At 44.3% G+C, this 27,285-nt stretch overlaps 1 protein-coding gene across 1 annotated transcript; it reads left to right on the top strand.

The window, feature by feature from the left end:
• The first annotated feature begins 1,066 nt into the window (after positions 1-1,066).
• ZBTB11 (zinc finger and BTB domain containing 11) lies at positions 1,067-21,734 on the top strand. Its single transcript, XM_056858900.1, has 12 exons — positions 1,067-1,376; positions 5,721-5,956; positions 7,089-7,320; positions 9,740-10,174; positions 10,304-10,689; positions 10,865-11,044; positions 12,461-12,694; positions 14,312-14,456; positions 15,952-16,069; positions 17,173-17,331; positions 20,063-20,238; positions 21,207-21,734. The coding sequence occupies exons 1-12, from the start codon at positions 1,067-1,069 to the stop codon at positions 21,716-21,718; spliced, it is 3,123 nt and encodes a 1,040-aa protein (XP_056714878.1). The 3' UTR covers positions 21,719-21,734.
• Positions 21,735-27,285: the final 5,551 nt, after the last annotated feature.

The raw sequence follows: 27,285 nt of genomic DNA, 5'->3' as shown, positions 1-27,285 counted from the left end.
CCGATCGAAATGTTTTGTGTAATCTTCCTTAGAGATCCTTCAGGATAGAAAGACAGACATCCAGAGCAAAGTGCCAAGTTGTTAGACTTTGCAACTATATATTGAGAGAGAGACGTACTACTAAAAGCGAGGGTTCTCGGTTATTATCTTGGTAATAGTAATTCACAGTGGGTCGCCGTGTTAGTCTGTCTGCAGTAGTAGAAAAGGGCAAGAGTCCAGTAGCACCCTAAAGACTAACAAAAATATTTTCTGGTAGGGTACGAGCTTTCGTGAGCCACAGCTCACTTCTTCAGATACCTGAAGATACCTGAAGAAGTGAGCTGTGGCTCACGAAGGCTCGTACCCTACCAGAAAATATTTTTGTAAGTCTTTAAGATACCTGAAGAAGTAAACTGTGGCTCACGAAAGCTCATACCCTACCAGAAAATATTTTTGATATTCTTTAAGGTGCTACTGGACTCTTGGTCACAGTAGTCTGCAAGCTGGGCAACACTATCTATTAACTGGACCTTCCCATTCCTAAGAAGACCCATTCCACTCGCGATTACCGGGGAGAGGGCGGTGGCCCGTCTCGCCCCATTCAAAGATGGCGGCGGCCGTGCAAGCCGGCCTTACAGAGCAGCCCCCGCGCGGGCCGCCTCCCCCACGCCCGCGCTCGCCCGCTCCCAACATGGCGCCCGCGCCCTCACCCACTTCCCTCCCCATCCCCGCGCCACGAGCCGGTCCCCATTTCCCCGGACGCCACTTCCGCTTGTGCAGCAGCCATTTTGCCTTTCCGTTGATCCCGCTGCCCGAGCTTCTTCCTCCCACCCGTCGCCGCGGACCGCGAAACTCCAGTTCCACCCCCCCCCCGGGGCCCGACTCTGCCTAGACCTGGGTGTCTCCCCCCACTCTTATTTTCCTATTTGCCTCGCGCTGTCCCTCCCCCCACCCCCACCCCAATTCCTTCGCCTAGGTTCGCGCTCTTTCGGAGACCCGTGACAGGAGAGTTCCCTAACGGCCGGCCCGCGAGGGCCCGCAAATGCTCCCCCCCTCCCCCTCCGCAGCGCCCCTCTCCCCTTGAGCCATGTCGAGCGAGGAGAGCTACCTGGCCATCCTGCGCTACCTGACCAACGAGCGCGAGCCCTACGCGCCGGGCACCGAGGGCAACGCCAAGCGCAAGATCCGCAAGGCCGCCGCCTGCTACGTGGTGCGCGGCGGCACCCTCTACTACCAGCGCCGGCAGCGGGACCAGCAGCGCTTCGCCGAGCTCGAGGTGGTGCTGCAGGCCGAGCGCCGCGCCCGCCTCATCCGCGCCGCCCACCTGGAGGCCGACGGCGCCCACCGCACCCGCCTCCACACCTGGCAGCGCCTCTCCAGCCGCTACTGGTGGCGAGGTGAGGGGGGGCAGGGAGGAAGGGGCCGGCGCGCACCACGCGGCCCCCTCGCCCTTGGTCCGGGCGGAGGAAGGCTTGCTGGTCGCCTGCAAGGAACTGCCTGGAAGAAGGGTTCCGCCCGCACGAAGCGTCCTCCAAGGGAGAGCGCTGTCAGCGCGGGAGGAGGGGTTCCCCTGTGGCTTAGGGCGAGGGTTTTCCCTTGGATTGGCCGCTCTCTGGACGCGCGTTTCCCTAATTCCCAAAACTCTGCATGGGGGCTTGTTGGCCATTTACGCATGGGAGGTGTTGCCTTGGATTGGCCGCTCTCTGGACGCACATTTCCCCCATCCTAATTCTCAAAACTCTCCATGGGGGCTTGTTGGCCATTTACGCATGGGAGGTTTTGCCTTGGATTTGCCACTCTGGATGCACATTTTCCCTAATCTGAATTTTCAAAACTCTGCATGGGGGCTTATTGGCCATTTATGCAAGGGAGGTTTTGCCTTGGATTTGCCACTCTCTGCACACACATTTCCCCCATCCTAATTCTCAAAACTCTGCCTGGGAGCTTATTGGCCATTTACGCATGGGAGGTTTTGCCTTGGATTTGCCACTCTTTGGATGCACATTTCCCCCATCCTAATTCTCAAAACTCTGCTTGGGGGCTTATTGGCCATTTATACATGGGAGGTTTTGACTTGGATTTGCCACTCTGAATGCACATTTTCCCTAATCTGAATTTTCAAAACTCTGCGTGGGGGTTTATTGGCCATTTACATATGGGAGGTTATGCCTTGGATTTGCCACTCTCTGGACGCACATTTCCCCCATCCTAATTCTCAAAAAACTGCATGGGGGCTTATTGGCCATTTACGCATGGGAGGTTTTGCCTTGGATTTGCCGCTCTCTGGACGCACATTTCCCCCATCCTAATTCTCAAAACTCTCCATGGGGGCTTATTGGCCATTTACGCATGGGAGCTTTTGCCTTGGATTGGCCACTCTCTGGACGCACATTTCCCCCATCCTAATTCTCAAAACTCTGCATGGGGGTTTATGGTTGAGTTTGGAGAATTTGGCTGGGGGAAATGTGCATTTAGAGAGCGGCATATCCAAGGCAGAACCTCCCATTCGTTTCTTGCCATCGGAAGTCTTGGCCTTTAGTATAATATTTGGCATGCATATTGCTCGTCTGCGGTGTTCAAAGCGTTTTACGCTATCTCAGCAGGCACTACAGCTATCGTGTTAGAGAAGCCAGTGTTCCTAAACAGGACAGCCCAATCCCGCCTGTAATTTACCCAACAGTTAGTTCTGATGTGGACTGACTGAAAATGCATTTATCCGATGAAGAGGATGAAAGCTGATTCACCAATAAACAAAAGGACTCTTGTGACTTTTCCTGTTAAAAACTAGCATAGTTATTCCAGTGGGAAGTAGAATCCCAAGTAATTATGGGAGGAAGATAATCATATTTTAAATTAAAAGGTGTCTTGTGGGCATCTTTTCTATACTTGAACCCTCAATCAGATGCATTAAGCGTATGTATCCTCAGTTGGCTGAATTATGTTCAGATCTGTGGGATGGACTTTCGAGTAGTCATGCATTTGGGCTGCAGCTGATCTTTAAACTCTTGGGAGCACATTCCATATCAATAAGGAGCTTCTTTCATTCAAGTATTTGGAGCAAAAATAAGAATGGTGGTTGTCTAGCTTGTTGAGTAGCTGAATCTGTTTTGAAAAGAAAGGGAGAGAAGAGTGCACTGGGGCATCTTGATTAGGTTATCCTTTGAGGACATTAAGGTTACAGAGATTCTCCAGGGGCATCCAGACTGTGGCCTGAGGGCCACCACTAGCCCACAGATTCTTTTCATCCAGCAATCAGAGCCTGCTAGTGCACAGGTCATCTTTGTGCCTCTAATGGCATACCTGAAAGTAAAAACAGGCATATCTGAAGTGCATGGATCCAGCATCATGCATCCATCCCTCAGATGCCTACCTATGAAGAGGAGAGGCTGTTCACATTTAGAGATTGTAGAGCAGCTGGGGCATGTGTGAAAGAAATAGGATAGACAGTGCCCTAGCCCAGTCTACCAAATTGTTATTATGGAGTGGCGGGTAAGGCATTTCTATATTACCTATACAGGATCTTCTCTGGGACTTGGTTTTTAGAAGTCTATAATAAGAGTTGAGAGGAAAGATGACAAGCCCATAGTCAGTACGTTGAAAATGGCACTGGCAAAGCCTTCTTTATTTCTCATGGGTTAACTTACTGGTGTCTAGACACAGGCACAGCTGATGATTTGGCTGAGGTTGTAAAAACAAATATCAGCCTTACAGCCCGAGGTTTGTTTTGATTTAGGTAGTAAAATGGACAAGCTCTACCGAGTACACAGTTTTCTGCTCAAGTGTTTCTTGGAGGGATTTAGAAGGTGGTCTATTCAAAGGATTATCTAAGAGCTTCCTGTGCTGGTAGAACCCAAAAAAGGGAAATCCTGTGTTATGCAGAAATTCTGCAACAGTTTCTTATGTGAATTGTGTTTATGCTTGGGGCACAATTGCCATGACCTGCTAACAGAGAGGGATAAAGACGGTTGCTGTGTATTTTGCAGGATTGGATGCATGGAATCCTCATGTTGGCTAAGCTGTGTAGGAAGGTCTGTAGGAATGTCCTGGCATTCGTTTTTCTGGTTCCATCAGTTTCTAATGGAAAGCTGGGTCATTATCTATTGTGTTTCACAAATAGTAGTTGGTCTGTTATTTTCTGCTCATCAGCTCCAACATCCAATCCCACTGCAGTATTACCTGGAACTATCCTATTATTGCTAGACTTATGAGACATTATACTAATTGTGTTAATAAAAAGAAAAATTGTTCTTATAATTGAAAGATTTGGGTTCATGCTGTTCAACCTTGTTTAAATCAATGAATACATCAAATGGTTTTTATTTTCAAGATGTGATTAATTTTGTAACTTTTTGACCCATTTGCCCTTAAAATAAAATAAAAATAGCAAACTAAATTTTTACAACAGAAGTTCAAATACTAAAAATGTACATTTTTGGTTGAAGAATTTTGTACCAATCTATAGCTTCTTTACATTTTGGGCTTTGTTTAGACTACAAAAGATATGTTGTATTTGAGCTTGTTGTTTTGGTTCAGCCAGCCTTTCTGCAGGTTAAAATAGGTAGAGGGGTCTCCTTCAACCACCCCTATGCTGAGGACATGGGACCTGCACAGACAAAAGTTATGCAGGACTGGGGCTATAGCAAGAAAGAGAGTTCAGTGACCTTTATGTATTTGCTGTTTAAAAGGCTAGAGTCATGTTTAGTTCAAAATATTGTTTTTTTACAAAAATGAAGGGAACTGACAAGTTTTCCAAGAACAATGAATTATGTGCACCTTAAAGCCGTTTTGCACATATTTGGTGGCCATAATTTATACATTCAACTTTTTGAAATAGAGTTTTTCCAGATAATGGGAGGGGCTATGTCTTACTACAGAGTGCACACTTAGCACGCAAAAGGTCCCCAAGTTTAGATGTTGGCATCTGCAGGTAAATGGGTCTCTGGTAGTAGGACTGGAAGCAATCTATGAATAGTACACTTAGGTCCACCTCCCAGCAAAGTAAACAGTGCTGCACTAGATGGTCTGATTCAGTATAAGGCAGTTTCATATGTTCCAGCCTGGAATCTTATGTACGGTAGTTTAATGGCAGAAACTCCTGTTAACCTCAGTGGAACTGGCATACAATCATTGTAAGCATAACTGTAAGCCCCTGGGTCTGGAAAAAAAATAGTAGCTTTTTTCAGTGGTGCATGTGTGCTCTTCTTGGTTCTCCTTTCTCTCTCACTGACTGACTGACTGAGGAAGAGGTTGCAGGAAGGGCATTCATATATTAGGAGAAGATATATTTGATGCACAGAAAAACCTTGGCTGAAATTAAACTAAAAATTGACTAAAGGTCACTATTACAAAGGTCTTAAATGCTGATCACCATGTTGAGGTCAGGAAGCAATTTTCTTCAAGGCCAGGGTGGCCAAGGATCCTGGAGGGTGGTGTTTGTTTGTTTTTTGCCATCTTCTAGGCATGGAGTAGGGGGTCACTGAGTGAGTGTGTGGGGGAGGTAGTTGCAAATTTCCTGCATTGTGCAGAGGGTTGGACTAGATGACCCTGGAGGTTCCTTCCAACTCTACGATTCTATCTCTGGCAAGTTACGTTTTTCTTTAGAATGCTAATCACCTACGTGAAAGACACATTAGGTCACCTATTTTACTGTTTAAGATACTAGAAACCCCATGAGCAAAGCCATCCTTTACTGTGTAAATGAAGTCAAAAATTCAAAAGATTTTTTTAATGTCTTTCCTTAGGTATTCTAAAGCAAGTCAAAGATTACATTAAAGAATGTAGCAAGTGCCAAGAAAAATTAGATCGTTCCAGATCCTTGTCAGATCCTTCTGAAATGCTGGAAGAGCTTGGATTAGACACAGCATTGCAGGAAGATAGCAATGAAACAGATGACGAATTAAGCAACTCTGCCTCGCTCCCAGCTGCTTCACCAAAGCCTGTAAAAAAGAAGCCAATAGCCAAACATGAGCTTGTATTTGTAAGTTGCATTTAATATACCTTGGTACAGGAGGGTAGTTTACATGTTTATCTCATTCCTTTAAAGCAGTGGTTCCCAACCTTTTTTTGACCAGGGACCACTAGGACTTTTTTGTTCGGTGCAGGGACCCCAAGGTTCAAAATAAAAATTCTGAGAATTTGAAAATAAACTTTAATCATAACTGTTAGTTAAACATTAAACTTAGAATAATATTTGAATATATATATATTTATAATGGAGAACTTTTAACTGAAAATATTAATTTATTATGGGTTTATAACTTTGTTTCGTGGACCTTAATTTAGTTCTCGCGGACCCCTGGGGGTCCACGGACCCCCAGTTGGGAACCAGTGCTTTAAAGAAAGAAATTTAAAATAAGTCAAAATAAATTTGTTTTATTGCACAAACAACACGACTGTTATTTGCTGTATTTTTGTCCTCAGAGTGGCTAACAAAATTTGAAATCCAGTGGGTGGGATCTAGACTGCCAGTAAATTTTCCACTGACATAAGGAGTGGGGTAATTTCCACTGAGGGATCCTCGTGGCGCAGAGTGGTAAGCTGCAGTATTGCAGTCCAAGCTCTGCTCACGACCTGAGTTCCATCCCAACGGAAGTGGGTTTCAGGTAGCCAGCTCAAGGTTGACTCAGCCTTCCATCCTTCCAAGGTGGGTAAAATGAGTACCCAGCTTGCTGGGGGTAAAGGGAAGATGACTGGGGAAGGCAATGGCAAACCACCCCGTAAACAAAGTCTGCCTAGTAAACGTCGGGATGTGGCGTCACCCCATGGGTCAGGAATGACCCAGTGCTTGCACAGGGGACCTTTACCTTTTAATTTCCACTGACTCCTATCTTCCTGCTGCGGACTCCCTGATTTGCCTCTCATTCTGCCCCTGAAGGTCCCCTGTCTCCCAGGAGCAGCATTTCTGGAAAATCCATGGCTGCACTGTGGAGACAAGAATATTCTGTCCCACTGACTAGAACATTTTGGCTAAAACTAACCCATTACCCATACTGACTGCAAAACATGGTTCTGGAAGAGAATCGTTTTTTCCTAGCTGTTTATTAGAAACATTTTTAAAGATATGTTGAAAGTTTAACATGCTGCTTGTTGCATATTTTTTTTAATGCCAGGTTGATAGTAAAGGCCTTGTGAAACAGACTTCTTCAAAGCATTCTCAGTCAGTCTTGAATCAGCTGAACCAACAGCGGCTTTCCAGTCAATTTTGTGATGTTACTTTGCTCATTGAAGGAGAAGTATACAAAGCACACAAATCTGTTTTGGCAGCTAATAGCGAGTACTTCAGAGAACTCTTTATCGAAAAGGGAGCTCTTTCCAGTCACGAAGCTGTCGTGGATCTTTCAGGTAAATCGTTCTGGCAAAAACCATAAAGAAAACCAGTTTATTGAACTTGTGTGTCCAAAGTTTGGTTGATCAAATATAAATGGTGGACAACTCCTTGCTGTGTTTTTGAAAGATTGGGGAGTGTTTGTCCCCCAACAGAACTGAGATTGTTGGCTGTTTGGCTTGGTTTTTGTAGTCATGCTCTCTGGTTACATTGGCCAAGTTCCAAGTAGGCATGTGCTTTATTTGGACAACTTCCCTCTACTGGCCTGTATCCTGCCACTCCACTCAGCAAGGTTTGAATCCTTCCTCCAGCCTAAGGAGCATTGCTCCGACTTCACTTCCTCCAGTGGAAGAGCCACTAAGGTTGGAGGAGGCCTCCATAGGCAGGAGAGAGCCTTCAAACTCTGCTGAATGGAGGGTACAGGTGAAGGGCCATTAATAAAATATAATTAAACTATATTGATACAGGTTGCTATCTTGTTGCATGCTTGATCTGAATTCTGTGGAAATCTCCTGGAGTCACAGCAGAAGGAATATACACTCTACCTAGCGCTGGAACAGGCTTCAACCAGTCTGGGGAATAAGTGTTCCTCACTCATGCGAGTTGTTATGATGAGAGCCTGTTACCGTGTCATGGATTTGGCAGCTGCCATAGCTATAGTTCTTGTGTAGTTTGCTTATTTTGAGCAAGTGGTAGCTGCACAAACTAGTCTGAAGAGAATGGAATCTAGTGTCTTTTTCAGCTATTGTTGAACCAAATCTAGATAATTGTCTAAACTCTGGCTTTAACATTTTACAAAGTAAAGTTGTACAGAATACAAAGATGATTTCTTATGAAGTGTTGCAATGTTTTGCTTTAGAGCAGGGGTGTCGAACCCATTTGTTATGAGGGCCAGATATGACATAAATGTCATTTGGTCAGGCCGGGCCATGGCTTGCAAGCCCAGATCAGGAGCTACCTCAGCTGGCAAGACCACACTGGGCTCCCCAGCCCAAATCAAGAATGGGGTGGGTGGGTGGCTGCCATGGCTGGCTCGTGGGCCAGATAAGAGCTCTCAAGGGGCCAGATCTGGCCCCCAGGCCTTATGTTTGGGACCCCTGCTTTAGAGCAAAGATTGGTTGCCACATAAGCCTCTTAATGAGACTACGAACATGTGAAAAACCTCTAGTCCTGTTTGTGTAGGCTACCCAAAGAAGGGAAAGGTCTCCATTTCACTAGAAGCCAAAACAGGCAAGTGCTGCTTGAGAAGGCTTCAAGTGCAATCTGATTTCTATTGGGTATACACAGTTATGGCTGTTGTTGCCACCACCACTACACACAGTCTCTGGTTTCAAGCATCCTTCATTTTCTAAGCCCTCTTCTTCTTTTTTTCTTGTTTGTTTGAGGCAATACACTCTGAGGACATTGTGCACATACCGTATTTTTCCGTGTATAAGACGACCCTTTTTTCTGTAAAATTTACCCCCAAAATTAGGGGGTCGTCTTATACACAGAAGCGGGCAGTTGCCACCTCTTTCCCCGCTCACTCTCTTTCTCCACCCGTCAGCTGTTGGGTGGGGAAAGAGAGCGAGCGGGGAAAGAGTCCTGTAGCCCTGGCCAGTCGGCGTCCAGCGTTCAAACCGGGTGGGCGGCGACCAGTTTGAACACCAGATGCTGGCCTGCTAGGGCGACAGGACTCGTCCGCTCACTCTCTTTCCCCGCCCAACAGCTGATGGGCGGAGAAAGAGAGCGAGTGGGGAAAGAGGCCGGTGGTCCTGGCTGGCTGTTGTCTGGTGTTCAAACTGGTCGCCACCGCCCCGCCTGTCAGCTGTTGGGCTTGGTGGGCAGCGCCCGGTTTGAAAGCTAGACGCTGGCCAGCCAGGGTGACAGGATTCTTTTGCCCTATAACATGCCTCCATGTATAAGACGATCCCTATTTTTTCTTAATTTTGGGTTTAAAAAATAGAGGGCGTCTTATACATGGGGCGTCTTATAGACAGAAAAATACGGTAGTTTAAAATTGTTGCTGCAGTCAGTAATTTTCTAGTACATAAGAACATAAGAAAGGCCCTGCTGGATCAGACCAAGGCCCATCAAGTCCAGCAGTCTGTTCACACAGTGTCCAACCAGGTGCCTCTAGGAAGCCACTAACAAGACGAGTGCAGCAGCGCCATCCTGCCTATGTTCCACTGCACCCAAAATAATAGGCATGCTCCTCTGATTCTAGAGAGAATAGGTATGCTGCATGACTAGTATCCATTCTAACTAACAGCCATGAATACCCCTCTCCTCCATGAATATGTCCACTCCCCTCTTAAAGCCCTCCGAGCTGGCAGCCATCACCACATCCTGGGGCAGGGAGTTCCACAATTTAGTAAAAACATTGATTCATTTTAAATTAAACTGGGAGTTTATCTCTGCAAACTCTTCTGACATCTTACTTCTTATTTGGTGCAGGGTTTTGCAAGGCCAGCTTCCTGCCTTTACTGGAATTCGCTTATACCTCAGAGTTGACTTTTGATTTCTGTAACATGGCAGAAGTAGCAGTGCTGGCTCGACATCTCTTCATGACAGAAGTCCTAGAAATCTGTGAAAGTGTTCACAAACAAATGGAAGATAAACAAATCACAGTGTACCAGAAAGGGGATGTTCAGGTAGTTGAGGTAGCTCAGAATCTTTTAGAGCAGGCTGAAAACGGGGCGAACCCTGCTGACAGGACTGAGCAGCCTTCAGCCACAGAAGATGCAGTCACAACCATGAATGGAGCATACCCAAGCACTGAAGTGGAAGAGGTGACTGCGTCAGAGGCTGTCCTGCAAGCTTCACCAGAACCCCCTGTGGATAACCCTCCAACGCATGTGGTGCATTCTACTGATACAGAAACAGCTGAAAGTAATGTAAAAGCCCCAGCAGAGGAAGGCGCCACAGATCAGAGTGTAAAAGCCCCAACAGAGGAAGACATCACAGATCAGAGTGTAAAAGCCCCAACAGAGGAAGACATCACAGATCAGAGTGTAAAAGCCCCGACAGAGGAAGACATCACAGATCAGAGTGCGTCTGTGGAGCAGTCTGAGCCCTCAGCAACAGAACAAGAAGTCATCAGCACTCCAGCAGAAAGCGAGGCTGATAAAAATGCAAGCACTGAGCAGAACGCGAGCAGCGAATTAACTGCAGATGCTGCTGCTGAAGAGTCCCAGGAAGGACTTAAGCGAAAACGCGGTAGGCCATGTAAAACGCAGAGCGTTCCACTGCCTGAGTCACAGACCTCCGTTTCCAGTCAAGATGACACTTACAAAAGCAAGCTTCGCCAACGGTCCGTTAGTGAAGGTGGCTACATCAAATTGCACAAGGGCATTGAGAAAAAACTACAGAATAGGAAGCCAACCACCAAATCAGCCATCCAACAGGTATAAGAGATACTTGGAAATTTGCTAGTATGTTGTCTTCCCTTTGGTCTCGTGTGATGCCTTTGGTCACGCAAATAGTTCTTTGATAACTCTCTTAGCGTCACTGATTCTGTCATCAGGTGTTCTGCCCACATTCATTTTAACTAGCAGCTAACACTTTTTATTTTCTAACTAGGTTGCCATGAAGCTGGTGCAAAGAGGCAAAAAGATGAAGCAGCCCAAGAGAGAGCCCGTGGAGCACAGTGAGGCAGAAGCACAGCACAAATGCAATGAGTGTGGAATGATTTTCCAGAGACGTTATGCCCTTATAATGCACACACTGAAACATGAAAGGACAAAAAATTATAAATGCCCAGTGAGTTGATCTTGAAATGTAATCTGAGTAGATGCTTCTGTTACCCTGTTAATCTATGGGTTGAGGTCCTGCCAGTATTTCTATGGGTGGGGGTGATCTCAACTGATTTCTTTCTTCACTGCAGCCTTGTCCCACGTGGCACTCTTTGCTCATGGATCCCACAATCTGTGGCATAGCCTTTTTTGAGATAAAGAGATCATTTTTCTCCAGCAGAAAAGCTGGTAGTATCCAACCCTACATAATTACTATTTTTAAGAGTCAGGTTTATCTGGAGCGGTGGACTCTGATCTGGAAAACCAGGTTTGATTCCCCACTCCTCCACATGAGCGGCAGACGCTAATCTGGTGAACCAGGTTCGTTTCCCCACTCCTCCACATGAAGCCAGCTGGGTGACCTTGGTCTAGTCACAATTCTGTTAAGAGCTCTCTCAGCCCCATCTATCTCACAGGGTGTCTGTTGTGGGAGGCGAAGGGAAGGTGATTGTAAGCCGGTTTGATTCTGCCTTAAGTGGTAGAGAAAGTCGGCATATAAAAATCAACTCTTCTTATAGCCTAGCATTACCACTTGAAGTATTATTTGGTTAGGTGCCTTGGCTTTCTTTTTAGAAAGCCTTCTGATTCTGTGCTTATTCCAATGATCTGATTGATGTCAATCAATAGTTTATTTGCAGTCATAGACCGTCAAATAAAGCAAATTTGCATGGCTAAAAGGTACAGGATCAAAACAGATACAAATGGATTTGCTATTAAAATAATTAAGTAGTTAAAATAGTTAAAAATGGTAAGATTATCAAAATGCATAGCTAATTAATATTCGAACAAATACTAAATGTGAATAAAATTAGAATGCATGATAATAACCTAAAATAACAGAGACTAAAACTAGGAAGATGAATAAATAAATAAACATGCATTCAACCTGTGTAATCAAACAATATTCATTCTCTATTTCGTTGGCTATTGTATGTTCTTAAGAAAACTCTGCCTAATTTTAATTGCTAGCCAAGCAAACCTAGCGATGCTTGCTCTAATTGATGTTTAATGTTTCAGTCTTCTCCCAGGTTTGCTTCTCAGAATAAAATAACAATTCCACAGTAAACACTGAAACTTTGTTGCAGTCCTTCATCTTGATGATTTTATAGTTATATCGTCACCCAGTCTTGGAGTATTACATGGGAAATGTAGCTTTTGCGTACTGCGTGTGAATTGATACACTCTAGTCTGAGTCTGAACAGTCTTTTAGAATTCCAGATTTCACTGGTCTATCAGAATCTCACCTTTGCATCCATAGGGTTTGCAGACCTGGAGATAACTCCTGCATTTACAAAAACGTGGTATGCATGTTGGTCCTTGACTTTGTGCTGAGATCGCAACAGCCTTTTCTGTGAGAAATCAATGCACATTTTTGTTGTCCTAGCTATGCAAAAAAGAGTTCCAGTATGGCGCCTCGTTACGAGCCCACCTTGTTCGTCATACCCGGAAAAATGAAGTGACGGTTGCAACGGCCAGTATTGAAGAGAGCGGCGCAGCTGCAAAGGGCCGAACTAAACGGGAGTTTATATGTGATATATGTGGAAGAAGCTTGCCTAAACTCTATTCTCTGAGAATTCATATGCTGAAACATACAGGTGTAAAGCCACATGCATGTAAGGTAAAACAATAGAACTGTTTCTTAATGTCCTCACTCTCTTGATGCAACTATTGCATATCCTAGCCATGTTACTAAAATTCAAGCCTAACTGAAAAAACAAAACTTCAAATATTGTTGTATATAAACTCTTAAGGAAAATGTGTGGTCGACTGTAATTAAACTCATACTTTTGGTAGCTTTAGGAATAAAGCCAGAAGTGCTATGGAACTTTGTTTATTGAAATTAGTTAACGGTCTGTATCCATAGCAGGAGCAATGATGCGGTTTGCCACATTCCTCTGCCTCCAGCTGTGTTTTTTCTGACTCTGGGGAAAGTTGATCTCTGGAATTGTGAGACCCATGGGAACAAACAGCCATGTGGGTTGGGGGGCTGCAGTGAAAGTGCCAAATCTCCTTTCTACCAGAAGTGCCACTGTGCCAGAGGGAGAGAAGGGGACTGGTGATTTCCCTCCCTTTCCCCTCACTGCAACAGCTGACCTGTTAGTCCATTCAGATCTTGTGATCCCAGGAATCAGCATTTCAGGGATTGGAAGGGACCGCTAAGGGAGGGGGATATGGCAAAAGTCTATATCTGCCAGCATCTTCTACTGACTGCTCTCCAGATCCATCCCAGTACCTGTGTTCAGTACTTCATAAGTAAGATGGAAATTCCTGTTATCCCAGAGATAACTGACTTGGATTGAAACTCAAATTTTTTTAAATGACTGTCACTCATTTCTATGCTGCTGTAACTGTTCTTTCAATATGAGGGCTGGCAACTTGTTCATACATTATGTTGGAATCTGTAGATTTGTACCACTAATGGTGACAGTTTTCTGTAGTGGAGGAAGCTCGTCTGTCAGCAGGAGGTTCTTGTGTGGGAAGAAGATGCCACCATGCGTGGAATGGATCCATAGGATCTAACTCAGTGAGTTTGGCAGCAGCAAAGTTGTCCAGTCTTTTGGTGCGCATTATATATCATGATATTTGCAGGTTTACTGTTGGTGTCGAGGAATCGTTGATGGAGCTGTACTGCTCTTTGCAGCTGAAAGTTTGAAATTAAAATTGAAGCGTTTGCAGGAGGATTCTAGAAGTATTGGTTGAAATCTCAGTTCGAGTTATTAATTAAACATTGACAATATTTGCATGCACATAAAATGGACCTCTTAAACTGGATAATCTGAGGGTTCTTTTAGCAGGGGTGGATTTTAATACTTCATTGGCAGTCACCAAATTTCTTTTCCAGTCAATTAAGATTTAAAAAAATACTCATTTTCTTATGGGCTGTTTAGATCGTTCCTTTTTTTTCTTTCTCTTTATTTTGATCTCAGTGTGACATTGTTCAGGGCCGAATTGGCCATATGAACAGTATCATTAAAATAAGTAAAATGGACCTCTCAAGTATTCTTAAGCTTGTGCTTCCTTGCTAAGTTTCTGTTCTTTAATGGAATGTTGTCATCTTTAGCAAATACAAATTTTGTCCATTTCCGATACAATCTACTTCCTTTTGCAACAAAAGGTAGTAGGGAAATAGAACCCATTAGTCCCAAGTGTATTCCATGAAGTTTATTTATTATGGTATGTGTTGGTCTGCTTGGGAAGACATTAACATTCTTGCTGACAATTTTGTGTCTTGTAGATGTGTGGCAAGTCATTCACCTACAAGCATGGTTTAAAGATGCATCTTGCCCTCCATGAGGCACAGAAGCAGTTTAAATGTGAATTGTGTGAGAAGTCTTTTGTCACAAAACGAAGCCTTCAGGAGCATGTGAGCATTCACACAGGTAAATGAGTTCCATTTCGTTTATGCCCCAGCCAGTTATACAGGCAGCAATAGCTGTTAGGCTGTATAAACCAAATATATTTAGCTACAAACCCTCAGACAAGGACATGGTTTGCGATTTCAAACTTAGACGTGAAAGTAGTTTTTTTCTCAAACTTTAGGCCAGGAAGCTGAGCGAGCTGAAGACCAGAGCTCTCTCGTGGTGAGATACCTGAGACTGTGGGAGCTCATTCAGCCCCGTTGCTACTGCCTCCTCTCTGTCCCGTATTGGATTCTAGTCAGTTTTTTTGAAGCTTTGGGGGAGGAGAGGCTGCCATTCTGTCACTGGTGGCCTGGCAACCTTTCCATGAGTACATTCAGGACTGCTGAGGAGCCCTCACCCGCCCCTAGCAGACACTCCTTGCCTCAGTCACAATAACCTGTGTTACCAGAGCGCAAGTCAGTTCCACAGTGGCCTGTTTGCTGATATGCAGTGGTTCAGCTAACAGATGAATGAGGGTAATGCAGTAGGAAATGAACTGGAAAAGTAGTTGAGAGTTTCCCTTCATTAGAATGCACTTGGTTGGAGTGATGGAAAGTTAATGCATAATGTTTTCCAAGGCTTGGAAATGGGCAAAAGATTGTCTGTGCGTGCAGAATGTATGGCTTTACTTCTGTTGCTGACCTTAATGTTAGTCGTCTACACACAAGTCTGATGCCAAAGCACATTAACCTCATATTTCCTTAGAGCTGGTAATGTCAGAATATGTGTATGGGCTGACCAGACTCTGAGCTTGTTAATGTTTAAATGATAATGTTTCAGTTTTTTATGGGTTGCCTTTTTAAATTACATTTACATATCTAGTTAGCACTTGGTAAAAATTTAGGCTTTTGCATGTGCCTGTTTGTGTCTCACTGACATGCCCTTTAGCTATTTTCTACAACCCTCTTTGGTTAAGGTCACCTTTCCCCCTGCTTCATTGTTTCTTCATTGTATACCCTGGTCCCTCTTCTTCACATCCTTGATTTCCTTTCCTCTTATCAAACAAAATACTGTTTGCCTTTGCTTCAGACAAAACTTGAATTTGTGTTTATCTTGTTTCCTGCTTTCCCCTACCTGGTATTCTTGCCCTCTAATAATTAACTCCTTAGATCTCTTATTTGGGAACTATAGCCGCCAAACTGCCTTGTGTGAGACTTTTCCCCTTAGAGAAACGGTTTGTTTCCTTTCAAAAGTGGGGGGGAGTTTTCTAGAAAAAATCTTCAAGTAATACCAGCATTTAGAATGTCTATATAACGTGACATCAGCCAAGCCTGTAGCTGGCAACAGGACTTGCCTGCAGCCAACAACCTTTTAAAACCACCCACACTCTTGGTTCCACTTGCCTGAACATATTGTGAGCACTGTTTGGTATTTTTAATGCTTATGTAGTTCTACAGTATTGATTTAAATGCAGTTAGCTCTGTGCTTAACAATGTAATGTTCATTAATGGCATTTCAACTCTTGTTTCACCAGGGGAATCAAAATACTTTTGTTCGCACTGTGGAAAATCTTTCCATAGAGCTTCAGGACTTAGTAAGCATATAAAGAAGCACCAGCCAAAACCTGAAATTCGTGGATATCAGTGTACTCAGTAAGTAGGACTAGAATCTTGAGCCAGTAGAAGTAAATTTTATTTTGCTAATATCACTGGATATTGAGAGAGATGTGTCTGTTGATTTCAGTGAAGATGGCCCAAATTGGATAAGGGAATAGCGATTATTAAAGTGGTTTCTATTGCTGAAAGAGTGCCAGCTTTCTCTGAGAAAAATCAGTAGCTGGTAGTCTTCAAACAGTCTTAAAATTTTTCTTGGATTATGTGAAAATGCTTTATTTTTGCTGTAAACTAAATAAAGAAGTTCCTGAAGGTTTGAAATTTTTTGTTTCAGTTCATCTGTTTTTTATTCTCTCACTTCTTTAAATAAGGGAGAATATACCATATTAAAAATACTTTTGATACGCATGTCTTGTGGAGTTAGTTCTGTGAATCACATTAAATTAACCGAGTTACCATACTCTAATCAATCCACTGCTTCTTTCATATCTTTCCCCGGAGCAAGGAGTCCATAGTTAAGTAATATTGGATATGCCATTAAAGGTTTATTGATTGACTGACTGATTGAGTCCATAGTTAGACAACTCCAAGCTCGCCCTGGCTTGTGCATAGAAACTTGAGATCATGTACAAGAGAAAGCATGAGGACATGCTCCAGTGAGCAAATTGGAAAATCTGCTGGCTCTTTGTATGGGAATTAAATTTTAGGCTGATTAATTTTGCAGGACTTTCAAAGGTGGCATCCTGTTTTTTATGGCTTGTAGAATGTCACCTGTGATAGTGTAATAGCTTATTTTATGCCTTGATGAACGGTTGCTATTTTTAGAGGAAAAAAGTCAAGTTGAATGTCTGTCTGTTAGAGGTGTGATAACAAAACATGTTCTAGGGTGCCAAATCAAATGATTTAGTCTTTAAAATCAGCCTGTACCCTCAAAATCCACTTGGGTAGAGGATTACACAAACATCCATTTACTATAGCATAGGCAACTGTGCACTGTAATGCTAGTCTACTGTCTCTCTTTTCCTTGGGATTATTTTTACACTTACATTTGAACACAAAGAAGCATAATGTTGTGGTACGCAGAATTGTGCTTTGTTCTTTTAACATATGCACACATATTGTGTGATCATACACACTTTCAGATGTGAGAAAAGTTTCTACGAACCTCGGGATCTCCGGCAACATATGAATAAGCATCTTGGGGTGAAACCATTCCAGTGTGAATTTTGTGGAAAGTGCTACAGCTGGAAGAAAGATTGGTATTCTCATGTGAAGTCCCATTCCGTTACAGATCCTTACAGGTAAGTAAAGTTAACCTGTTCATGTCATGAATACTCAGATGAAAGTTTGATGGTGTCATGGGCCCTGCCTTCGGAGCTGAGGACCCAAAGGACTCTGAAGCTGAAGTGGAGGAACAGGTTGCCTCTGGGCCTTCAGTACCTCCATTGCAGTCAGTAGTACAGGAGCCTGAAACAACTCAGCAGGAACCACAGCTAGGCAGAGAGATGGAACAAAGGCAGACAGAAGCTACTCGTCCCCCAACTCCTGCAGTGGAAGCTGAGAATGGCAGCCCTCCAAGCTCACCTGAACCTGATAGGCATATCAGGACTCGCCAGCGTATAGTTTTGCAGGGTAGGCGAAGGAGTGCTCGCCTGGAAAGCCTAAGCCAGTGATGGCGAACCTTTTAGAGACCGAGTGCCCAAACTGCAACCCCAAACCCACTTATTTATTGCAAAGTGCCAACACGGCAATTTAATACTGAGGTTTTAGCTTAGAAAAAACAACTTCCCTGGACTCCCTGCTGGGCAGCGGGGAGTCCAGGGAAGGGGGCAGGGCCTTTGAACTGCTCCACGCTGCCTGCAAAAACTGCATTAGAACAAAAACTGCATTAGACCTAATATAGATGGGAACCAGACATCCATAGTGGTACCTTCACATTCAGAGGCAGTCTACCAGTTGTGGGAGGGCTGTATTCTCCATTCTTGAGGAAGTCCTGGAGAGACCTAGCAGGCATTTGCTGGAATCAGGAAAGTTTTCAGGGAGGGACGGAGGGAGGAAAAGGAAAGGAAGAAAGGAAGGAAGAGCTTTCTGGCCAGGGAAGGAAGGGGGCTTCTGGGCTGGTGAGTAGGGCGGTTTTTGGTGGGGAAGGGGGCTTCTGGGCCAGCATGAGAGGCAGCTGCAGCCTCGCAAGCTGAGGAAAGGGGCTTCTGGCGGGGGGGGGAGAATGAGGCTTCTGAGCCGGCGCGCTGCCACCTTGCGCGCCCAGGAAAGGGGTTTTGAAGGGAGAGGGGAAAGGGGGCTGCAGGGCAGCTGCCTTGCGACCCAGGAAAAGGGTTTTTGCCCATGGAAGGCACTGAGGGAGAAAGGGAAGGGGGCTGGAGGGCCGGCTCGCGAGGCGGCAGCCGCCTCGTGCGCCCTGCAAAGGGTTTTTTGGCCGGGAAGGGGGGGGGAGGGAGAGGGAGAAGGGGGCTGGAGGACGACAGCCGCCTCGTGCGCCCTGCAAAGGGTTTTTGGCTGGGGAGGGAGAGGGAGAAGGGGGCTGGAGGACGACAGCCGCCTCGTGCACCCTGCAAAGGGTTTTTTGGCCGGGGAGAAGGGGAGGGGGAGGGAGAGGGAGAAGGGGGCTGGAGGGCGGCAGCCGCCTCGTGCGCCCTGCAAAGGGGTTTTTGGCCAGGGAGGGGGGGGAGGGAGAGAAGGGGGCTGGAAGACAGCCGCCGCCTCGTGCGCCCTGCAAAAGGGTTTTTGGCTGGGGGAGGGAGAGGGAGGCTGGAAGACGGCAGCCACCTCGTGTGCCCTGCAAAGGGGTTTTTGGCCAGGGAGGGGGAGAGGGAGAAGGGGGCTGGAGGGCGGCGGCCACCTCGTGCGCCCTGCAAAGGGTTTTTTGGCCGGGGAGGAGGGGAGGGAGAAAGGGGCTGGAGGGCGGCAGCCGCCTCGTGCACCCTGCAAAGGGTTTTTTGGCCGGGGAGGGGGGGAGAGGGGAAAGGCTGGGCGGCGGAGAGTCCAGGGAAGGGGGTGGGGCCTTTGAACTGCTCCGCGCTGCCTGCAGGTAACGCAGAGCAGTTCAAAGCTGGCGGCTGGGAGGGCAGGGGCCCCGCCGCCCAGCTGAGCCGTGCGTGCCAGCAGAGAGGGCGACGCGTGCCGGAAATGGCACGCGTGCCATAGGTTCGCCAACACGGGCCTAAGCAGACAGAGAACTGGTGCTGAGTCGTTGCAGGATGAAGCCTAGCTTGGAAGTGCACTGACTGATAAAGGCAGTGCAGGCACGCTTTCACTTTGCGGAAGCAACCGTGCAATTTCCCTGCCTTCTTGCTACTGCTATGATTGATCTTTCCGGCCGTTGACTCCTGCCTGTTTTGACGATGCCTCTGAATACTGACCTTGGGAGATAGCAGAATCTTTGTTTCCTGCTCCGAAAGGGGCTAGATACCCCCCCCCCCCGCACGTCTGAGGACTGCGGGCACCGCCCAGCCCTTGACCTACGCCGGCACAGATGGGCAAGATTGTATTTTGTAACTCTGCTCATGCAGAATGGGATACATGACCTGATGAAGCTGCCTTATTCAGAGTCAGACCATTTATCAATGTCATTATTGTCTACTCTGACTGTCAGCCAAGATTTCAGGTAGAGGTCTTGCACATCACCTACTACCTGATCCTTTTAATTGGAGATGTTGTAGGGTGAGGAATAGTTGGTGTAACATACCTGAAAGCCATGCCACATGTGGTCCTGAACGTTCATCAGATAATCTAACCTCGGCGAAAATTAGGCCTCAGCCCAAATACACAATTTGCTTACTCCTTTTAACAAAGCCTTATGAGCCTCCCCGAGAACCTTTTAGGTTTCTAGCATCGGGTAGCCTTGTCTTTAATTATGTCTATCTTTGGAAGTGAAAACACAATCCTAAAATACTTTTATTACTGTAGGGTCACTAAAGTACCAGATAAAAATGCACAGTAAAACCTATTCTCATAAAAGTTGCACATAGATCTTGAATGTATGTCTTCAACTCAGTTTACCTGCATTTTTTTCAGGTGCAATGTGTGTGGCAAAGAATTCTATGAGAAAGCTTTGTACAGAAGGCATGTCAAGAAAGCCACCCATGGGAAGAAAGGGAGAGCAAAACAAAACTTGGAACGTGTTTGTGAACATTGTGGGAGGAAATTCACTCAGCTCCGGGAGTACAGAAGACACATGAATAACCATGAGGGTAACTGCGATATGTTGGATGATTAGAGATATAAATCATAACCAGTGTATTTAGTTTAGAAACAACAAGGTATCCTGTTTGATCCAAAGAAATGCGAGTTCAAGGGCATTTGCAGATACTGATTTCCCCCCCCTCAACCTCCCCCTACCCAAAAACAACAACTATTCTGTGATACAGCCAAAATGCTGATGGGAGGTCACAGGATACACATGGACCAAAAAAAAAAAAGTGGTTCTGAGGGCTGCAGTGAGGAGGTGGAGCCAGATGAAACCTCATCTTTCAATAGTATTTCTGTGTGCAAGACCTGGCACTAAGGTTAAGTGGAGGCAATTTCCCCCAGTTTTCTATTTTCATTTTTGCCCCGTCCCACCCCGGCTTGTGGCTTTTTTTGTCCTTGTGAGTCCCACAGTGTCTAGCACCAACTTTTGGGAGGTCTTGAGATGCCTGTGGAGAGATTAATGACTGGAAAGGTCCACATCAGCATTTGCTTTCCACTGGTACTTCATTGGGTCCAAACTATTATATTGGTGGGGGTAACAGTTCCTGTCAATATTGCTTTTGCAACATTGTAAACGTTATGAGAGTCCGGAAACAAACAAATATGCATCATCTAGATATCAATTACCGTCTTAACCCAGTAAAGGTTGTACCGTTCTAGCACAGACAATGGCATCTTTTAAGTATATTTCATTATCCCTCCAAGTAGAATGTTTATCTGTTTAATACTGTGTTGCATATCAAAATACCAGGTGCAAAAATAACTTAGAGCGGCTGTGGTTGAGGGTGATATATCTTGGCATGAAGACATAAACCAGTGAGAGAGGGCCTTTTAGAGTCAGTGTCTTATATTGTAATCTGTGCAGACTGAGCCTCCCGAGAGATTGCTACCTACTTACTTTGGCAGAGGAGATTTTACTCAGTCTTCCAAAAGCTTTTAACTTTTTTTATTTTCATATTTCGTTGACTAGGAGTTAAGCCCTTTGAATGTCTAACCTGTGGAGTGGCCTGGGCTGATGCTCGTTCCTTAAAGCGCCACGTGAGGTCACATACTGGAGAGCGGCCGTATGTTTGTCCAGTGTGCAACGAAGCCTACATAGATGCCCGTACCTTGAGGAAGCACATGACCAAATTCCACCGGGATTACGTACCTTGTAAAATTATGCTGGAAAAGGACACGCTTCAGTTTCATAATCAGGGGACGCAAGTGGAGCACGCCATCAGTATTTTAACATCTGAGGCGGCAGAACAAGAAACGGAGATGTGCGGTGAAGAGATTGAGACAGTTGTAATAACTGAAGAAACCCTTGAAGCCGTTGCAGCTACTGAAGAGTGTACAACAGTTTCCACTCTTTCTGACCAAAGTATCATGCAGGTAGTCAATTATGTATTGGCACAACAGCAAGGACAGAAAATAGCTGAGGTTACAGAAGCTATTCAGACTGTAGAAGTCGAGGTGGAACATGTTTCTGATCAGGACTGAACACAGATGCTCTCTAATGCAGAAGAGGATGACCTGGATGGAACAGCATGCAGTTATCAAACTATTACCAGTGAGAGTGGCTGGACTTGTATAGTAATACAGTAGTATCAGAACCATGTTCTGCGTTTCTTTGCTATATAATACTAACTTCTGTAATTAAAAGAAAAATTGGAGATCGGCAGCATAAACCATGATCTTGTAGTATGACTACTGCATCCATTGTAATTACTTCATTAAAAAAGTAATCGAAAAAATAAAGTCTTCTGTGTGATGGTGGTAGGTATGCTGTAGTTTCCCCCCCTCTGCAGACTGTGTGTATGTATATGTGTATATATATATATATATACATACACACATACACGTTTTGTTCATCAGAGTAATTCATTATACCAGAGTTGTGTGAGTCATCTTAAAAAAAAACAAAGATGGTAGCCATACTTAAAAGGCATACTGAAGACCAGGATGGGGCTGTGCTCTTGGAGCTAATTATGAATCATTCATTGATACAGCTGAATATTGTGGTCACAGGCATGATTGTGTAAGGTAGTCAGTCTGACATGCTTATTTGTTCAGATCTCTGCATAGCTTTTTTTTAAAACTTAAGTCTAGCATACATAGGTGGTGGAAAGCTACAACTTTTTGTGCTGAGGTTTTCTTACGGAAATTAAGTTGTAATCAAGTGTGATCTTTGCAAAGCCCACTAAGTGGCAAGCAGCCTCACAGGAAAACTAATACAAATGCATTTGTAAATCCTAGTACTTCCCATTTTGTTGTCTTTTGCATAACCTAAGTCCTTATAAGGTTGCAGTTTTTGAGACAAGTAAAATATGTTTGTATATTTTATTTATATTAAGCTTTTGTGAAATTATGCTGTAATTAAAAAATATAACTCAAAAGGAACTAAAGCTCAAAAGTAGTATTGTTGTATATATGAAACTTATTTTTGAACATCATAAAGTTTGGCTGATAAGCTGACAGAATCAATACTTTGAAGTCTCTTGTGGAACATTCTTCAAAATGGAAATTGTGTTAATGCTAAGCTATAGGCCACAGCTGAGTATGTCTGAACAGAAAAGGTAGAATTGTCTGTAAATGACGTATAATACGGTGTGTGCATGTGAGCCATCAAGTCACAGCTGACTTATGGCGTCCCCGTAGGGTTCCATGGCAAGAGACTGACAGAGGTGGTTTGCCAGTGCCTGCCTCTGCATCACTACCCTGGTATTCCTTGCAGGTCTCCCATCCAAATTCTAGCCAGCGATGACCCTGCTTAGCTTCTGAGATCAGCTAGCATGGGGCTATCCAAGTCAAGGTGTAATACTATGGCTCAGTAATGAAATATTCAGGAAAATTTAGATATAGTGTGGCTATGTCTTGAAACAGAAAAAAACAGCATTTTAGCTAAAGATAGGGAGCTGTACTGGCTGGCACTTGCTTTTGTGCCAGCTCTTGCCCACTACAATCAGGGCATGGGCCACCTAGTGAATGCACACCTTGTTTATAGTTTGTTCTAGAAATTCTCTGCCTCCCTTTGTGTCCGTTCCCCATACCTATTGTACAAACCTGCAGTGGCCTAAGGGATGGGTACATTTCTGCTACTCCCAGAAACATTTGTCAGTGGCAACATGAAAGCACCTTGTTCCCATGAAGAGACACATAGTATGGCCATATGGATGAATCACTGTTCTTTCAATTTGGTGTTTTAAACATTAAACTGCTAAATTGTGTATGCCTGCCACAGCTGCTGGCGAAACATCAGGAAAGAAAATACCAAGACCACGGTCACACAGCCCGGATAACCTACAAGAACCAATGAACTCTGACCGTGAAAGCCTTCGACAATATTTTGTGTATGGGTTGTGTATCAAGTTTCCACTTTCACATGTTATGGAATTCCAACTAAAATGCTGGTATTTTACAATAGCTGTTGGTTGAGTGGGCCCAAGCACTAATCTTTCTCAATATGTTAGTTAACACAAAGAATAGTGGGTTAAAGAACGCTGGTGCGTCATTGCTTGCCGAGGTGCATAGAGGTATGCAAATGCTTATGATGTTATCATAATTTTCACACATGTTGGTATTATTTCAGAGCCATTTTAAAATATCTGTGTAGAAGGGTGGGAATCCCTTTTGTAATAGAAATATGTGCTTAGGATTTTAACTCAACTTCAAAACTAAAACTTTATCCTAGTGGATGTATCTTTTTAAATATAAAATTTGAAATTATCCCTGCAGTGCTTAAGTACAGAGAAGTTTTCTCTAAACAGTATATTTAAAAATCCTTTCCTAGTGCTCATTTTGCCTCTTCAAAGGGGCATTAAAGGTGTCTCAGTGAATCACAAAACTGCACACCTTTATGAGATGCTGACGGAAGTAGAAACTGACTAGGCTTAAATAACAGAAACATGGTTTCAACCTCATTGGGACTGGCCCAGGATTTTATCGCTTCTTTGACTGACTTGGGTCTCTCCCAAATTGTGACTGGCCCAACATATGAAAGTAGTCACACCCTAGACTTAAATCTTTTTGTACCCAGCCTTTGGGGTTGGTAGAAAAATGTTTTGGTTAAGTGCCCCAAATTTGGAAACTTAGATATCCACAGAGAGGGGCCACACTTGAGAAATATACAGATGACAAGTGGTGATACTGATGGGGGGGGGTATCCTTCTCCCCTTCTTAGTACCCTCACTGGGGTCAACATAGCTCTCAGCCACACACACCCAATCACCTACAGGCCAGACACAGCTCCCTGGTGCTGTCATTGGGCCCAAATCTCTCCCCCGACCCCCTTCACTGTTGCAGCTACTGGCAAACCTCCCTCCACCATCACTGGCACCAGTGACAGGCCTGGCACACCTCCTGGCCTTACTACTGGGTCTGCCACAGCTTCTTCTCCCTTCCATTGCTGCTGTGGTCACCAGTGCTGCCATAACTCAGTGCCCCCCTCCCCCAGTATTGCCAAAAATGCTGGGAGGGATAGGGCAACTACTGGCTTTGCTACCGGTCCTGACACAGCTTCTCCCACCCCACCCCCTCCACATCACCATTGCCGTGGTGGCTCCAATCCACCTCCCCAACCATTACCGACAACACCAGCAGGCCCAGCATGGCTTCCGGCTTTGCTGCCAGTCTGCTGCAGTTCACCCACATTGCCACAGCCATTGTTGGAGGGCCATTGCAGCTCCTGGGCACCCATCCTATCACTGCCACGGATGCTTGGAGGAAGTACGTGATTGTCTGTACACGTGCAGACAACCCTCTTGTTTGGGGGAGAAGTCTCCCAACCCCCATGTATTTTTCTACAAACCTGGGGGGTGGGGGGCAGCCAAATTTTCAGGAAAATTGTTTAGTGTCAATGTGGCTCCAATCCACAGGTTTAGACACCCTCAGATGGGGCCTGACTTCAAGATATATAGATGTCTGCTACAAGCATATGTTCCTCTACCACAGTAGTTTTCAAGAACATCCTTTCTACATTGGCTAGTCTGTGACACCCCAATGAACTGAAGCCTGCTGTGGGCTGCAGTTAGTTGGGGGAGGGAGGCCTGTCGGTCCCCACTGCTGTCCTACTACATGAAAGAACAGAAATGAAACCTAAAATGCACATATTTTTCTGAAAGAAGATATGTTCCTGTTCACCTTCATTATAGCTGGTCGCAATTCTTGCCCATCTATACTTCCTTAATGGAAAATGTACCACCATCAGTGACAGAAATATGTTGTTTTACCAATATGTCTTCTGGTATAACTCTTTCAAACTAAAATGCACAACTCCTCTGGTTGCAGGTACGTATGTATGTGGCAAGATGTCTTTCAGGGAAGTTTGCAATTACAGATCTTACTCAGAAAGTTCCCCAGAACACTGTTTGAAAGAGTTATACCAGAAGACATATTGGTAAAACAGAACATATTTCTGTCACTGATGGTGGTACATTTTCCATTAAGGAAGTATAGATGGGCAAGAATTGCGACCAGCTATAATGAAGGTGAACAGGAACATATCTTCTTTCAGAAAAATATTTTGAATGCTTGGTACCTCTATTATCAACACCTTGCAAACGATATGAAGAAATGCCTACTCGGTTTCCTGAAATAGCAGCATAGGAATTGTCATCAGAAAAATACTTGGACTACAGGCATAGTTGTATTATCTACCTGCAATTGGTTTCATCTAGGCAACCTTACAAATTTGCCAGAAACTTAAAATAGGGGAAGTAAGCTTTTGGTATCCATGAAATTATGGTACAAAGCCATAACATTTAAGAACATGAATTTGACATGGACTAGTGACTTGACAGTTTTTATACTTACCCACTAACTTAGGTAGTTCATCCAAAAAGTATACAGTATTACTACAAGTAAAGTTCAAGGAAGCTCTCACACCTTTCAACTTACTTAAAATGGAAGATACTCAAGACTTCTACCTTCCCTAAAGGACATTACAGGCTTGAGTGCTACTGCTTGTGTTTTGAGTATTCAGAGTACTGAAAGCAAATTTGTTAAATTTACTAGAAGGAAGCAGGTACCGATAGCTGAGAAACTCCTAACCACTGGTCATCCAAACTTTTTTTTTAAAAAAAGAAAGTGACTAATTCTTTTTTTCAGGCTAAAAGTGAATATTAGTGACAATGTCTGCCTATATAAACATGTATCATGGACTGGAGCCAGAACAGATTTTTCCTGTCCCACCCTCCCCGTGTACTCCAGTATGCTCGCCAAAATGCCCCTGGGGTTCATGGGACTTCTACAAGAGCAATGGGCTTGATTGGGGGTGGGGGGAAGAGGATTGGGGAAATCGCATATTCCTCCTCAAAGGAATACAACATTGGGCTTACAGGAAACCACCATAGGATCCAACCCAATGGCTTTGGGCCACTAACTTCAATGATAAAGAGCCAATAAGATCAGACGCAACACATTTTTTTGAAGTCTTGAACTTTCACAAGTGTTTGAACAACTTCAATTATAAAAGAAATAACTTGTACATTTCTAATGTTTGTAACAAAGCCTTTAAAGAAATTATGTTACAGGGTTGTTTTTTTAACTTCAGACAAAAAAAATTCATACACAAATACAAGAATTAAAAAAAAGTTTAGAACTTATACAGAGAAGCCTACAAGGTCAAAGTTCTTTTAAAATGCCAAAAAATACAAACAAAACTTGGATGAAGTTTTGTTCCACCAGCTACCCTCCATTTTAACACAATGGGTTGACTAAAATCGATGGCAGATAAACTGGAATAAATTTATGATATCCAGACTCGCAAGATCCAATTTTGCCACTACATGCTACTAGATAATTCAGGCCCACACTATCACATAATTTTGGAGGTGCTTGTTTATACAAACCTGTCAGTAGTGACTGCTAATACTACCTAAAACAATTCAATTCTCCTTAAACAAGATCTTAAAAGTAGTTTAGGTTTGTAGGCAGGATCAGGACTAAAATGGAAGTAATATTATAACCTCTGTTGTAAAACTAGTAAGGAAATAAAAGATAGCCTACCATTGATCCAGCCCAACTAGATGTGATCACCACAGATAAAAGTGAAAAGTTAACCCTAATTA

The sequence above is a fragment of the Euleptes europaea genome, chromosome 12 (genome assembly GCF_029931775.1).
Source record: "Euleptes europaea isolate rEulEur1 chromosome 12, rEulEur1.hap1, whole genome shotgun sequence".
NCBI classification, from domain to species: Eukaryota; Metazoa; Chordata; class Lepidosauria; order Squamata; family Sphaerodactylidae; genus Euleptes; species Euleptes europaea.
The sequence above is the reverse complement of the archived record's forward strand: the minus strand, read 5'-3'. Positions and strand labels throughout refer to the sequence as shown.